This window comes from Callithrix jacchus, chromosome 7 (genome assembly GCF_049354715.1).
Source record: "Callithrix jacchus isolate 240 chromosome 7, calJac240_pri, whole genome shotgun sequence".
Lineage (NCBI taxonomy): Eukaryota > Metazoa > Chordata > Mammalia > Primates > Cebidae > Callithrix > Callithrix jacchus.
The window spans coordinates 104,043,749-104,060,769 of NC_133508.1; the positions used below are offsets into that span (position 1 = coordinate 104,043,749).

Here is a 17,021-nt window from a genome sequence, read left to right on the forward strand (position 1 = left end):
AATGTTATGCCATTTTGTAATAAAGGGCAAGCATGAAACCATCATTTCCCCATTAATTTGATATTCCTTTATTTAATAAATACTTGTTGCATTACTACTCTGTGAGGCACTGTTCTAGGTGTTGTAAATATAGTACAGTCAACTAAACACATAGTCCCTACCCTCAAGGAAATTACAGTCTAGGAGAGAGCCAGACACTAAGCAAATGATTGTACAAATAAACACTTAGCACAGCAGGTATGAATCTTCATTTAGAAACTCAGTTATTCAAGAAATACATTTCCAATAATTCTTTTCAATTTCTGACTCCAAGTTTCCATACCACCCAGCTGGCAGAAACAAACAACAACACCCAAACAAGTTAATGTCAGTCCAGCTTGGGTTTGGTTTCCTTCCCCTTCCCTGGACATAATTACAGCATCTTACTCTGTGTGTGCCAAGGCCCTTCTATCATCAAAGAATTGGTGCCTCTTCAGTTGTCAGGCTTCTTCAGTTCTAGTGGTGCTTTGCTGCTGCTGTTGCGTATCACTCATGGTATGAAGAATGGCTTTCAGAGTTCCTGTGGTCCCTCACAGGTCTTACTTCCTAGACAATGCTTTTTAGAAGTAGGACATGGATCTCCTCTGTTCTAACGATCCACAGGCCTCCCCCTTTTTCTCATTCCCCCACCCTTTTCATCCCTGAGGGGGGGAAAAACATTTCTTTTTATGTTTAAGATACTGGTCTGTGTCTCAAATACCGTTTCTAAGTCCTATGCTTTTATAGAACAAAAATGGATGTATTTGATTTATTGTCATTTTACATGTCTCCTTCAACTTATAAATATAGAGCTACTAATTGGAGAAGGGAAAGGCAATAAAGAACAATAAGGATTAAAAATATATCTCTTATCAGTCAACAATAATTTCTGAAATAATGCTATAAGGGAAATCCATGGTGACTTGAGAACAGTTAATGAAAGAACCAAATTTAATTTGATTGGGTGGTAAGTCCTAGGAGAGGGAGCTCGGAGAGGGAGCTCAGAGAGGGGTCTTCTAAGGAGATGAGATGGGAACTGGGATCTGAAAGCTGTGTAGAGTTAATATTTTGAAAGAAAGTGAGGAGTGTATTCTCAACAGAAGGAATACACATGGCAAGTCCTCATGGCAGGAGAACACTGAAGAAAGAAAAACAAATCTATGAGCATTATCATTTAAGGATAAAATCTTAATTGTAGAATATCCACACTTGCATTTTAGTGTATGAGACCTCAACAAACTACATAAGGCATCAACCACTTATTACGCCATAATGGAAAGTGTGTAAGAACTAGTCAAAGCTTTGGACTTGATTTCAAGCCTGACTAGTTATAAGCTGTATGGTCTATGGCATATTGTATCACCTCTTCAAGCCTTATATCATCTGGAAAAGAGAGATGATGATAATGCAACTACATGCCCCATCAGTCTCATAGGATTGCTGTGACGATATACTGGGAAAATGGAGGATGTGAAAGTGTTTCGCGAACTGTAAAGAATTATCCTGCAAGATCTGCACATGTACCTCAGAACTTAAAGTAAAATAAAATTTAAAAAAAGAAAAAAATGGGATACCTTTTAAGAAAGATTAATAGTATATTAAGAGAGAAAAAGAAATCTCTTCAAAATAGTAATGTATAATGTGATCCCACTGGGTAAAAACATGCAGAGAAAAAAAAACTGGAAGCCTATATCAAAATGTTAATTATGAATATCTCTGGTAGAATTAATTAAATACCTTTAATATAAAAAAAGAATTTTCATGTGTATAAATATTAGTATGTTAATAACTAGATCTATTCACAGTAAAATTCAATATTTTCTTTTAGAGAGACTCCTACTGAGATAAAATGATAAATACTAAGTAATCTACTTTCTCATTTATATTCACATGTAACGACATAGAGGTGAACTAAGTGAGCACACTAAATATGATACATAATTATACAGCAGTGAATACAACCTTCCTTCTCTACTTCAACTGGAAGAGCAGCTAACAAGTTACTATCAGACAACAATAATGTAAGTTCTATATGAGAGATGCCTGGTAGAAAATGACCAAATGGAATAATGAATACCTACCCAAAACAGAAGCCTAAAGTTAGCACAGTCACCACTCTCTTAGATTCCTAACCAGCACACTAGGGTGTGTGTGTGTGTGTGTGTGTGTGTGTAAGGATGACATAAGATGGCTAATGGCAGGGCAGATTTCTTACTCAATTCTTAAAAATATATGGTAAACAGAGTTTACTAGTAAAGATTCAAAGCCAGTATATAAAGCAAGTAAAATTCCTTCTGATGTTCCCAGGAGAAAAGATCTTAGACCAAAAATCTGATGTTAATGTGTAAGTATGAGAAAATCACTTAAGGCTGCAGAAGCAGGAGTGAGAAGGTTCAGGGGTGAGTAGGTTCAGTACTTTAGGATCAGTTACCCAGGATCCAAAAAGAATAGCTTTATTTTTTATGCAGGCTTGAACAACAATGGGGGAAATATGTGAATAATCTGTAAAGATAAAAGAAGTACACAATAAAAAGGAACACAGTCTTTTCAATTAAATCAGGGTTTTATTTTCTTACACAAGGTGTTATGGAAAGTTCAATCTTTCAGAAAGACAGAAACAAAGATAATCACAATGACATACCAATGGAAAATTTATAATCTTTATAATCTGACCTAAGCTCTAAATTCATGTAAAATTTGCCTTGCTTTTGTTTAAAGGATGGCTCCAAACAGAGATTATGAAGCAATGGATACTTGTAAAAGGTAGTTCCCACTGTTGTATTGATTCCAGTCATATATATATATATATACAAATTTTTCCCCAGAGTTTAGTGAATTTCACGCCATAACCTCTCCTTTCCACTTACAATGCTTTATAGAACCGCCCATAATGTTCTACGGCCTAAATTAAACCCAGGATTTGTTAAAACAAACTGCATAGAATACCCTGTTAGTAATGAATATTTGGAGAAGTCACTGCTCCCCATCTTCACTCCAATTTCCACAACCTTGCTCTAGAACTCTTCATAAAATAATGTCCTGATGTAGTCTATAGATCAGAGACTTTATATTTTCTATCTGGGTCCACTGAAGTGTGGTCTTAAAATCCAGAGCAGATTCTGGGAGAACAGAGGAGAGTGCCTGTGGTGTCCTCACTGAATTGAGAATGTGATAACTGCTAGCCAAACAATAAGATTCTGATATTTACTGCCATATATTTTGCTTGCCAAATAGTCTAACAAAGTTCTATAGCTTCAGCTTTCAGATCTAAGAGGATAAAATGTCAGGTACAAGAATCAATTATTATCATACTACAAACTCTTTAATTATAAACTCTGAAAAACAGAGCTTGGAAAGTAGATACTTTAAAAGTCAATAGAATTGTGTCTTATAAATATTTTAATTTAAGTGATTCTAAAATTTCCAAGTTTTGCTTTTACAGATATAATAACTTTCTAACCCATTTAGACATTGTATAAGAATGTACATGTACTCGTATGTACTTAGAATATCATCAAGAAGTAGAGTAGGAATATCTTTAGAAAAATTAAGAAAATTCCACTCAAACTGTTAAGAATAACTCTTAGATTGCAAATATCTCTGAAATAAAAGTTCGTTAAATTTAAATTAAGTGGAAGTTATACATAAAATATTGTTTTCTGAAAGCAAAAGCTGGTGTACAGCATTTAATACAGAATACTGGATGTTAAACAATTTCTTTTTTAAAGAAACAACTACAAGAAAGATATTAGGAATGATGAATTATGCTGGTTGGTTTGACTTGTGTCCAAGCAAACAGTCTATCATATCTTCCTGAAAAAACAAGAAGTCACACAATTACAATGCAATAAAATGTAAATTAAAAGGTAAAGTAGCCTTTAAAATGCCATTTAAAATTTATAAGTTAGTGATACACATATAAAGGGTATCCAATAAGATTGTAAAAGGGAAACAAACAAAGGTAAGTTTACACAGTAATGATTGTTCCCTAGTATAAACCTACTGTTTCCTATGAGAGACTCTTTTTAATGAAATTTGATAAATAATTTTATAAAGATTCAGTAAGAAGAACATTTTGACAGTTCCTATTTAGACTTAATGCTTAAGCCTAAACTTTCTCATTTATAAAATACCTGTTAAGTTTACTGATATCTTAAGTTCTTTCCTGATCTATTAATGCTTAGAGAGTAGAAATTCTCAATTTCCATGTGGGTTTTGTTACTTTTCATGTAGTGGTACTGATATTTGTACTAGAATGGATAAAACGATCATATATGAGAGGATCAAAATCAAAGATGGGAGGTGAGTTTTTAAGCAAGACAGTATAGTGAAAAGATAGGAACTGGAAGCTGAAGCGTTTCTCTATCACATAGTAAATATACTCTTGATAAAATCATTGGACTCTTTAGATAATGTAACATAAGTCAGTTCCTATTTCTTAGCCTATGCTATCTTTGGCACTTCTCCATCATTCAAGCCCTGCACACCAAATCAGTTGCCAAGTCTGTCAGTTCTAACCGTAATATGTTTCTCAAACTCATCTCTTTCTATTCAGTTTCTCACTTGGGCAAATGTAAGAGGTCACCACAATAACTTGTTCAATGTTGTATCCTTAGTACCTAAAACAGACCCTGTCACCACAGTAAATACTCAGTAAATATTAATACTTGTTGAATAAATAAATCAATGGTCTATTTTTTCCGCCTTCAGTGTCTACCAGCATTAGTTTCTTACATATATTACAGATTCATGTTTCTAAAACTATTTTGTAAAATTTCAGTTATCTTTTTATTTTTCCTTCAATTTGGAGAAAATGTAAACAGCAAGAGCACAGAGAAAAACATGGCAAACATTTGTATAATGAACCATAATAGTATAAATAGTATCCAGGAGTAGTTCTCTAGAGGCTGCCTGCAGAAAAGGAGTTGCTTCTGTAATTCTCCATTGAAACTGACTTCTCTCAAGTGCTTACACCATAATTCTCTGTAGCTCAAGACTTAGACCACCAGCAATCCTCATCATGCCAGTAGAAGAGCTGGTGCTTCCCCCGTTATGAATGTTAATGCAGTGGTAAATCCTGCCAACAGTTAGCTATATCATAAAGTTATAATTGCAAGCCTTGGATCCCAGTCTCCTGTTCATGCTGGACATCAGTCTGGTGTTACCCCTAACTATGAACCCTAATCTGGGAGGACAGGGCTGGAGCCAACCTTTGACCATATCCTACCACAATAGTATTCTCGTCCTTGCTTTCATCAGGAAGGGGTCAGAGTTTCAGAAATCATGTCACTTAAAACCTCCAGAGGGCCAGGAATGGTGGCTCACACCTAAAAAGCCAGAGCTTTGGAAGGAAGACAGGAGGATTGCTGGAGGCCAGGGGATTGCTGCGCAACATTAATGATTAAATGTCTGTACAAAAAAATTAAAATTTAAAAGTTAAAAAAATTAAAGTAGCAATTAGAAAAAGTGATACTAACTGGAATCCTGAAAGACACTGATAAAAGATAACGTTTCCTTTGTATACTTCCTAATACTGTTCTTCCCTTTCCCTCGGGTCCCAGGGGCAGCCTTCATCATAAATTTGGTGTACATCTTTCCTATAGAATGAAATCATAAGGCTTCCAAAAATTTCATTATTTGGTTAAAAATAATGAAAAAAGTATAGGTCATAATGTTACTTGACAAGGTATCTTAATAGGAAACAATGTTTTGACATTAGTTACTTTGGAACTTCAAAATATTATTATGACTATAATTCTCTATAAGCTAAGAAAGAAAAGGTATGTCATTAACAATTGGTTATCAGTGACAAAAAACCTGATTAACAGTTTTTTGTTGTTGTTTTATCTCCCAAAAATATAACTCTAAGCCTTTCAAATATAGTCACCAAAAATATAAAAACATATTTGTATACAAAAATTATATTTATTTACTAATATATGGAATTGATTTGTTAAGAAAAATGTGCTTACCAGCCTTGAAATCACACAGACATACACATACACACACACAAACGGGTTTGCCAAAAATGTTCAGACTCTCTTAAGCTTAGCTTTCTGCTTGTAGAACATACTGTTCAAATTAAAAGATGGCATAACCAATTCAAATCCAAACACAAAAATGAAGCATTTTTCTTCTACATTCCAGTCTATATTTTATACTCTTTTATACTTTTACCAACTACAAATGTGTCTACTAACAATGTTTTTATTTTTGTGTTTATATAATATTGCATTTAACATATTGTACTTGCCTTCTTGAAATTTGCTTTTATCACTCAACACTTGTGTTTTATAATTTATTCAAAATTTGTCATATTAACACATTAAAATATAGGCCATTTAAATATCTGTATTGTAGTTACACATGTGAAAATGTCATATTTTATCTATCCAGTCTTCCACTGATAACCATTTGGGTTGTTTTCAATTTGTCAGTATACAAACAAGATTGCTATAAACATTGTTTCCTCATTAGCACGTTTTTCACACCATTACCCATGAGTTAAACAAAGCCCTAAAGATGTTTAGAATTTGGGCTAGGCCTGGTGGCTCAGGCCTGTAATCCCAGCACTTGAGGAGGCCTGCATGGTCACATCACTTGAGTCCAGGAGTTTGAGATGAGTCTGGATAACACAGTAAAACCCTGTCTCTACAAAAAATACAAAAATTAGCTGGGCATGGTGGGTGTGCACCTGTAGTCCCAGCTACTTGGGAAGCTGGAGTGGGACAATTGCTTGATCCCAGGAGTTTGAGGTTGCAGTGAGCTGAGATCACGCCACTGCACTCCAGCTTGGGCAACAGAGTGAGACCCTTTTTCAAAAAAAAAAAAAAATGTATAGAATCTAATCTAATCAGATGGCATTGAAACATCTACAAGAGTTGTAATCCTACTGAATAGGAAAACTGTAATAATTTAGAATTCAATGACACAGTAAATCAATGAATAGAAGTCAATCAAGTGATTCAGCACCGTGGGCAGGGTCGCAGACTTCCCATGAGAAGATGGAGGCTTGGGTAATGTGTAACTAGACTTTAGGAGACATGGGCTGTGAGTGAACTGCATTGGAGCACTGACAAATCAACAGTAAAACAGGGCCCAGACTGGCAGCTACGGTCGTTAGGTAAATCCCCTTAAATGTCCATAGTGTCAGATCTCATTCCCTGGATAAAATTTTAAGTCAAGATGCATCTCAGCTAGTTGAGAAAATAATCTTCAGAACTACTTATGATGGTATTTTTTTTACCTTGAGAAGAATAAACATTGTGTATAGAAATGATGCAGCAAATCAAACTGATAACTTTGGTATTTTCTCCATTAAGGAATTTACATATTTTTAATATTTTAAAATTCATGTGAGAAGTTGTCATATTGGAATGCCTAACAGAGAAACATTTGCTTCTTATATAAATGTATAATTTGGGTAATTGATTTAGACTTGCAATCATAGACTGAAGTCTTACTAATTTGTAAACAGTATTGGAACATTTAGAAAAATATAGTATTCATCACATTTAAAATTTTTTAATTTATTAAATTAAGAATTCCTTAAGTATCTGAGACTTGTTTGTCCATAAGAAAACTGAAATACTTAAAAGTCCAATATATTAAATTAAATTTATAAATGAGATTTAAAATATTTAAGAAAATGTAATTAAGTTACAAAAGCTCACTTAGCATGTATTAAAATATGCTAGACTTAGAAACATAATAATAAAATATATAATCTAAATGTGAGAACTTAAGATGAACTGTTCATTTTTTATAAATCTTATTTGAATATGAATTTTTAAAATCAAAGTAGGCTGAGTAATCTTTTGTACATATAAAGGCTACCTTAGAGAACATTAGAAATAAGAAATAAATTGGCTTGGGGCAGTGGCTCACACCTCTAATCCCAGCACTTTGGAAAGCCAAGTGCTTTCCAAAATATATAGCTATTATAGAATAGCCTATAGGCTAGTGTCAGAAGTGAAATTACTAGTTAAAAGGAATCAGTATTCCCTAAACATTTCTTTTTTTTTTTTTCTTTGAGTCAGAGGTTCACTCTTGCCCAGACTGCAGTGCAGTGGTGCCATCTCAGCTCTCCACAACCTCCGTCTCCCAGGTTCAAGCAATTCTTGTGCCTCAGCCTTTGGAAAGCCAAGGTGGGAGGATTACCTGAGGTCAGGAGTTCAAGATCAGCCTGGCCAACATGGCCAAACCCCATCCCTACTAAAAGTACATAAATTAGCCAGGCATAGTGGTGGGCACCTGTAATCCACTACTCAGGTGGGAGCCTGTAATCCACTACTCAGGAGGCTGAGGCAGGAGAATTGCTTGAACCCGGGAGGCAGAGATTGCAGGGAGCCAAGATTGTGCCACTTCATTCCAGCCTGGGCAACAAGAGCAAGACTCCGTCTCAAAAAAAAAAGAGAGAGAAATAAGAAATGAATTTTTTAAAACACCTCACATTGATACTTCCTTATACATGTTTTCTATTGTACATGTATACTCCTATTGTACTATTGTATATGTATCCTCCTATTGTACTATTGTACATGTATACTCCTATTGTACCTATGGTATCATTGGCTTGTATGGTATTTGAATTTTCTGTTTTATTGAATCACTCTCCAAAGAGGCTATTTTAATTTCTATTACCAGTATGTAAATTATATTACTCTTATATTGCCCCTTTGCCACTTTTCTCTCAAGCAACTTCTTTACCAGTCAAAAAAGTCAACTTATCAGTTCCTTAAGATGACACCTCTAATCCCAGCACTTTGGAAAGCCAAGTGCTTTCCAAAATATATAGCTATTATAGAATAGCCTGTAGGCTAGTCTCAGAAGTGAAATTACTAGTTAAAAGGAATCAGTATTCCCTAAACATTTCTTTTTTTTCTTCTTTGAGTCAGAGGTTCACTCTTGCCCAGACTGCAGTGCAGTGGTGCTATCTCAGCTCACTGCAACCTCCGTCTCCCAGGTTCAAGCAATTCTTGTGCCTCAGCCTCCTGAGCAGCTGGGATTACAGGCACCTGCCACCACACCCAGCTAATTTTTGTATTTTTAGTAGAGACAGACTTTCACCATATTGGCCAGGCTGGTCTTGAACTCCTGACCTAAAGTGATCCACCGGCCTCAGCCTCCCAAAGTGCTGAGATTACCATCATGAGCCACCACGCCTGGCCTTCTCTAAACATATCTAAGTCTTGATTAACATTGTCAAATTGCTTCCACAGAAGTTATACTGATTTCTTTTCCAACCACCAGTATGAGAGGATTTACTGAATGTTTGCCAGTACAGAGTAGTCTTATTAAAAAACATTTTTAAATCAACCTTGTAAATCCAATATGTGAGACTGCTACTTGAATTTAATAATATTTTATCTTTTAAGTTATTAGTGAGGTTGGATTTTAAAACATATCTGCTAGTCATGTTTTGTGAATGACCTATTCCTGATCATTGCTCATTTTTTTATTGAAGTCTTAGTATTTTTTATATTGATTTATGTATATTTTTTGATATTTTTGACATGCTTATCATATTTATGCTAATATCTATCAGAGGATTGTTTACAATAATAATTAAACATAAGAAACCGAAAAAAATGAAAATTTTAAATTGGAACTTGAAAACATTTTTTAAATAGTGGACAATGAGTTGTTCGTCAAAGTTTGACACAAAACTTTTGTATTTGAAGACTGGAGTAAGAGAATAAGATAACTAAACCAATAGAAATAAATGCCTATTTCAGGAACATTGGAAAATATCTAAAAATACAATTATTTTATGTAACAATCTTTTAGTATATGCAGTAAACTTCTTTGGCTATCTTTAAGAATTATTAAGTCCCAATTACATACTAGGCACAATTTTAAGTTCTCCCATATAGTATTTATAATTAATTATTATGCTCACCAATGTTATTATTCTCATTATTATCTTTTACAGATAAAGAAGATAAGGCCGGAAAAAAAAAAAAAACCCTAGTAGGTATGATTTCTAGAAGTTAGCAACTCTTGGAATTTATGTTCTTTTATTATATTACACTTAAGACACTTAAGAAATGTAAATCCTTTGGATGCTATGAAATTACAACTGAATAGACTAATAAAATGACACAATTTTTTTCCTCCTGAGTCTCACCTGGCCAAAATCCAAAGCAGTAGGCATATTTCTCAGTTCGTACACAGAAACCTGTCCATCACTGTCTCCTACCAGAAGGCAATCTGTTTGTTTGGCAAAGAGAATGGTTGTGAACTTGATTCCAGGGTTAGCAACATTCACAATCAGAGGGTCCAAACTGCAATGAAATATTTTATTTGTAAATTCAATTGCTATATTAATATGTTTTAAATAAAGAAAAATTTGAGATTTTTTAAAATGAAATGTAACAAAAACTGTAAGCCTATTTAAGTGTTTCCAAACTCAAAATAACTGCTGCTTGCTCCTTACTCATTCAAAACCTTTATTTCTTCAATGAACTAATTTCAACCAGGTAAATGAAAGTACTTCATAATATGTGAATTCATCAAGTTAAACTCTGTGATGGTTAATTTTGTGTGTCCACTCGGCTAGGCTGTGGTACCCAGCTGTCTGGTCATGTGATACCCATTTAATTCACTATAATTTGTGTAAAGCTGATTATGTGGGTAGGCTTCATCCAATTAGTTGAAGGCCTTAAAAGAAAAGACTGAGATCCACCGAAGTGAAATAGAATTCTACCTGCAGAATGCCTTTCAACTCGACTGCAATATAACTCCTGCTGGAAATTCCAGCCTGCCAGCCTGCCTTGCAGATTTCAGACTTGCTAGGACCCTCTACCATGTGAGCCAACTCCTTAAAATAAATCTCTCTCTCAAGAGATAGAGATAAAGACAGAAATATATAAAGACAGAGACAATTACAGGTTTAAGTAGATACATACATTTTATTGGTTCTATTTCTCTGGAGATACCTAACACAACTTAGTAAATAATAACTGTCTTTTAACAGAATAGTTATTTTATTCAAATGAGCCTCTGGAATATAAAAGTACATTTTGAACAGAAGTTTTCTCCTAGTTTTGGTCATCTAAAGCAATCTACCTAATGTCCTCAAAAGAAGTAGCAACTTTGTATACTTCTTTTACAAATATGTTGTCCTGAGAATTACAGTTTTTCCAGAAAAATTAATATCAGAGGTGGGATTATTTAAGCAGCCACTTTATACATTAGTCACTTCATTGTAATCCTTGATTTTTTGTTCATACTGTTTTATAGAAAAGTCCAAGACAAAAATTTTAATGTTATTGAATTATTAATTCCTAGCCAAAAACAAAATGAATAAACCCATTGAATTTGACATCATTTCTTTTAAACAAGAATTTATTTTCTTACTGTTTTTGCTAAAAACTAGCATAAAGATAGATCATATTTTCCAATTAACCTTTTTATTCCAACATCATATTAAGTTTTCATATTAGGAAGAACAAATGAATTTAGACAATCTTCAAATAATTTTGGTGTAATATATTAAAGCAAAAATTTTAATTAAGTTCATACCACTTTGAATGTTTTGAAACAAGGTAAATGATGCAAAAATAATTATTTTGTCCCTGTTTTCTATTGTAGAAAATTTTTAGTTAAAAATGTAAAAATGCCTCTGTATATTTCTCTCAACTAGGCAATTAATAAGAACTCAAGATAGTTATTATGTGGCAATTAATAAGAACTCAAGATAGTTATTATGTCCTATATTATCCTTTAAACGTTTGAGGAGATGAGTAAGGTAAATTCACTTTCTTCCTTTCTCTCTCTCTCTCTCTGTCTCTCCCTTTTTTGAGACAGAGTCTATTGTGTTGCCCAGGTTAAAGTACACTGGTGCAATCTTAGCTCACCGCAATATCTGTTTCTTGGGTTCAAGTGATTTCTCCTGTCTTAGGCTCCCGAGTAGCTGGGACTACAGGTGGTACACACCACCATGCCTGGCTAGGTTTTGTATTTTGGTAGAGACAGGTTTTCGACATGTTGGCCATGCTGGTCTTGAACTCCTGACCTCAAGTGATCCACCCGCCTCAGCTTCCCAAAGTGCTGGGATTATACGTGTGAGCCACTGCACCCAGCCAAGGTAAACTATTTTCATTCAAATATTTTTTAAATCACATGTGGTATAAATAACATTAATATAGCATCCTGGCATTATCTTTATTCACAAAGGACTCTTATAAATTATTACCGCTTTTAAAGTACCTACAGTACCCTCTAACTGATGTCAAAACTACCAGGTATCATTTATTTTGAACTGTTTCTACTGTAAGTGTACCCAAGAAAATGCTAACACTTACGTGCTGATGTGAAGGTCCCAAATCTCCACCCTGTTCTCATTTGCAGCTGCAAATATGTAGGATGATTTTGGAGACCAGGCAACATCGTAAACAACAGAAGTAGTTGGATAAAAACTCAAAAATGGCTTAACATTCTCCTGTTGCCATATAATAACACCCCAATCTGCAGAACAGCTTAAAAATACATCATGACAAAATGGGTTCCATGTCACTTTATACACTGGACCCTATAAATAAATAAATAAATACAAAGGTAAATAATATTTAACATCTTTTATTTTAAACTTGACCAGCAAAGTAAAAATGCTAAGATTTCTAGATTTTCACATTATTCATTATTGTGTGGGCATTATTTTAGCTAAGAAAAAATCATAAATTAAATCTTCCCTAAATTATTACATTTAGAAACATAAAAATATAGCTGCTATAATATTCATTTAATTTAATACATATTATACCTACTTTGAAAAGATAAAGAGTATTAAGAAAAAAAAGAAATGAGGAAGAAAATGTGGCTGGAACATCATGAAAAGATAGGCACCCAGGTGCAGTGGTGTGTGCCTGTAGTCCTTGCTACTTGAGAGGCTAAAGTGGGAAGATCACTTGAGCCCAGAAGTTCAAGGTCAGCCTGGGTAACAGTGAGACCCATCTCTTAAAAAACAAAACAAACAAACAAAAAGATAGAGACTAGGTATGGGAGAGAGAAAACTTTACTTTAGGATCAGCATGTTATCATAAGCAAAGTCTTTTAGAAACAAAACTTGTGACTTCCAAAAGTTTCAAGAGGAAATCAAGGATATCTAGAAGTCAATAAAATGCCCCATATATTGTTGGTGATTTCCATAGAATAAAGCATTTAATTCAGGATGGTATTTTTAACTTTGAAGTTGTAAATTTATTGCATATTACCAGTACTGTGTATAATGGTACTACTATTTTTTCAGAAATACAAAATACATTTTCCAATCCCCTATAATTAAACTAACCTTATGTCCTCTGTAGGTATCTAGGTATTGTTCATTATATGAACAAGAACATTTGTGAATATGACCTTCTTCAGTGCCAGCTAAATAGATATTTGTGTCCTACAACACAAAACATTGAAATGCATTGGCTTGTGATACTTGTAAGTGTGAAAAATAGAAGATTAGATTATTCTGGATCTACTAAAGTCAATTCAAGAACTCAAACTAATAACACTACCTTGAATATGCCAGTCTGTTGTCTTTTTCTTTTGTCATGATTTTATAATAATCAAACTACCTGAAAGATTACTATGCAAAAGAAAACATAAATTGGTCCTTTGCTGGAATCGGAGTAGCATTTAATATCCTGTCTAGAAATTACATAGGAAACACTGGCTTAAAATAAATAAGAAACTTTCTAACATTTAGAGCTACCTCACAATGGAACTAGCAGTCCAGGGAAACAGTAAGTGCTCTTTCATTACAACTAGTCAAAGAAAAGACAGATATACACTTTTAAATTACATCATATTAAAAAAGAAAATAAATAAATAAACTATATGATAATTTCTCCCAAAGAGGTATTACCAGTCACATTCCCTAGTATATAAAAGCTATCTGACTCACATTCTCTTCAACAGTTGGTTACATCAGAAATCTTAAATGTCGCCATTCTATTAGATGTAAAATTATATCACGTTTTTAATTCCTATTTATGTGAATATTAATAAGGTTGAGCACTCTATATTCATTGGTCACTTATGTTTCCTCTTATGTTTGTGCCTAGATCAGTTTAGTAGTAATATGTCTTGTTATTTTTCATTTGTATAAGTTCTTTATATATTCTAGATTCTATTGCTTTGTCTATAACATATGTTATAAATATCTTCTACCAGTGTATGGCTTACCTTTTTATTTTCTTTTTACAGTCTTTGATAAACATAAATTCTCATTTTCTGTTATATTTAGCATTTTTTGTGCTTTAAGAAATCTTTCCCTACCTTAAGGTCCTTGGAGATATTTTCCTACATTTTTTTCTGAAAGGTTTTGTGTATGATAGGATAGAAATCTCATTCCTTTTTTAATACGGATACTTATTATTCTCACACCATTTGTCAGTGGTCATTTATCACTAGAAATCTTCGAGGTCACTGTGAAAGCTGGGTTTCCCAGCAAATAAACCCTGAGATTTTATGCCAGAAGTATTAGGGAGTGCTCTCAGCGAGAAACTCTATGTGGGAAACAGGACTGGATAGATATTTCAGTTGAGCAGTGAATCAGTTGCAATCAAGGAGTTAGTCCAAACAATAAGAAGCTCTGGAGAGAAGATGGCTCTTCAGAGTCCTGTCTCAAGGAAGCCAGACATTTTATACATGTCCCCTTCAAGCAAGATGTTAGACTCAAACCTAACCATACGAATAATCAAACTAAATGTAAATGATCTTAGCATCATTATTAAAAGGCAGTGATTTTAAGATTGTATAAAAGGGCAAGACCCAATTACATGCTACCTACAAAAAAATTTACTTTGAGTATAAAGAGATAAAATAGGTTAAAGGAAAAAGCATGAAAAATGATAAACCAGACTAACACCAGTTAAATAATAGCTGAAGTGGCTATACTAATATCATACTAAGTAGATTTCAGAGTAAAAAAATCACAAATTATAAATAGGGTCATTACACACCGATAAAGGAGTTAATTGATGAAGATGACATAACAATGCTAAACATATGTATTTACCTAATAAGAAAGCATCAAGATACACGAAGCAAAACTGACAGAGTTACAAGGAAAAATAGACAAATCTACAACTATAGTTGGAGACTTTAATACCTCTTTCTCAATAATTGAAAGAAGTAGGAATAAAATCAGCAGAGAGAAGTAGAACAACATTATCAACTAACTTAACCTGAATGACATTTACAGAATACTCTACCTAAGAAAAGCATCATACACACTTTTCTCAAGTATACAGGCAACAATATAGACCACATTGCCATAGCAAAACTACATCATTATAAAAATAAAAATAAATTAGGCCAGGCACAGTGGCTCACACCTGTGATCCCAGCATTTTGGGAGGCTAAGATGGGAGATCACTTGAGGTCAGGAGTTCAAGATCAGCCTGGCTAACATAGTGAAGCCCTGTCCTTACTTAAAAAAAAAAAATTAGCTGCACATGGTGATGCACACCCATAATCACAGCTACTCAGGAGACTGAGGTGGGAGAATCACTTGAACCCAGGAAGCAGAAGTTGCAGTAAACCAAGATCACTCCATTGTACACCAGCCTGTACTACAGAGTGAGACTCTGTCTCAAAAAATAAAATAAAATGGAAATAAAATAAAAAATTGGCCAGGTATGGTGGTGTGTGCCTGTAATCCTAGCTGTTTAGGAGGCTGGTGTGAAGGGATAGCTCAAGCCTAGGAGTTCAAAATTACAGTGAGCTATAATCATATCACTGCACTCCAGCCTTTGTGACAGAGTGCGACCCTGTCTCTTAAAAAAAAAAAATTAGAAGTGAGATTACTATATATTCCACAGTTATTAAGGAAATATGTCAATAAATTCCACAACATTGATAAAACAGACAGACAAATTCCTTAATAGATACAAATTACCGACTAGCACTCAAGAAACAATAAATAACCATAATAACTCTCTATATATTAAAATTTCAATTAGTAGTTAAAAATTTTAAATCTCTCACAAAGAAAACTCCAGGCCCAGATGGTTAATTCTATTAAGTATATAATGAAGAAATCATACAAATTTTATGAAAATTCATTCTAAAAAGAAGTCTATGTGGACGTGATTACCCAGATAGCAAAGTCAAAGACATGACAAGAATATAGATCAATCTCTCTCATAACCAAAAAGATTTAAAAATTCTAAACAAATTTTCAGCATATCCAATTTATTAGTATATTAAAAAGGTAATAAAACACAATCAAATAAAGTTTATTCTGGCTGGGTGTTGTGGCTCACGCCTGTAATCCCAGCACTGTGGGAGGCTGAGGCGGGTGGATCACAAGGTCAGGAGATCAAGACCATCCTGGCCAACATGGTGAAACCCCATCTCTACTAAAATTAGCTGGGCGTGGTGGCGTGCACCTGTAGCCTCAGCTACTCGGGTGGCTGAGGCAGGAGAATTGCTTGAACCCAGGAGGTGGAGGTTGCAGTGAGCCAAGGTGGCACCACTGCACTCCAGCCTGGCGCCTGGTAACAGAGCAAGACTCTGTCTCAAAAAATAAAAAGTTTATTCCATGGATAAACATTCAAAAATAATCTAATTCACCATATTAACAAACTTAAAAAGAAAAACCATATGATCATCTTTATAGATACGGAAAAGTGTTTAACAAAATCCAATGTCCATTCCAATTAAGAACCACCCAACAAACTAGAAATGTAATGGAACTTCCTCAACCTGATTAATTGCATCTACAAAAAGCCTTCATCTGACACCGTACCTAATAGTAAAAGACTAAAGGCATTTCCTCTAAAATCAGGAACAATATAAGAATGTATACTTTCATCATCTCTACCATCACTGTATTGGAGGTTGTAACCACTGCAATCATACAAGAAAGAGAAATAAAAGGGAACCAGGTTAGCAAGAAAGAAGTAAAACTGTTTTTATTTACAGAGCACATGATCATCTTGAATTCCTTATGCCAAGGACACTTCAGGGCACTAGACTAGGTTTTCTCAACCTAGCATTAT

General features: G+C 34.1%; 1 protein-coding gene across 8 annotated transcripts in view; it reads right to left on the reverse strand.

Annotated features, from left to right (window-relative positions):
• Nucleotides 1-2,562: 2,562 nt before the first annotated feature.
• The window catches only part of DNAI4 (dynein axonemal intermediate chain 4), a 90,993-nt gene continuing 76,534 nt past the window's right edge, over nucleotides 2,563-17,021 (reverse strand). For 7 of the 8 annotated variants that reach the window (XM_078332185.1, XM_078332184.1, XM_078332180.1 and 4 more), the window contains 4 exons: nucleotides 13,313-13,411; nucleotides 12,327-12,553; nucleotides 10,148-10,304; nucleotides 2,563-3,831 (listed from right to left, as the gene is read on the reverse strand). In XM_078332185.1, the coding sequence (XP_078188311.1) occupies nucleotides 3,781-3,831; nucleotides 10,148-10,304; nucleotides 12,327-12,553; nucleotides 13,313-13,411 (534 nt within the window). In that variant the 3' untranslated portion in view covers nucleotides 2,563-3,780. The remainder of the gene's footprint in view (nucleotides 3,832-10,147; nucleotides 10,305-12,326; nucleotides 12,554-13,312; nucleotides 13,412-17,021) is intronic. The other variant, XM_078332181.1, reaches the window with a different exon arrangement.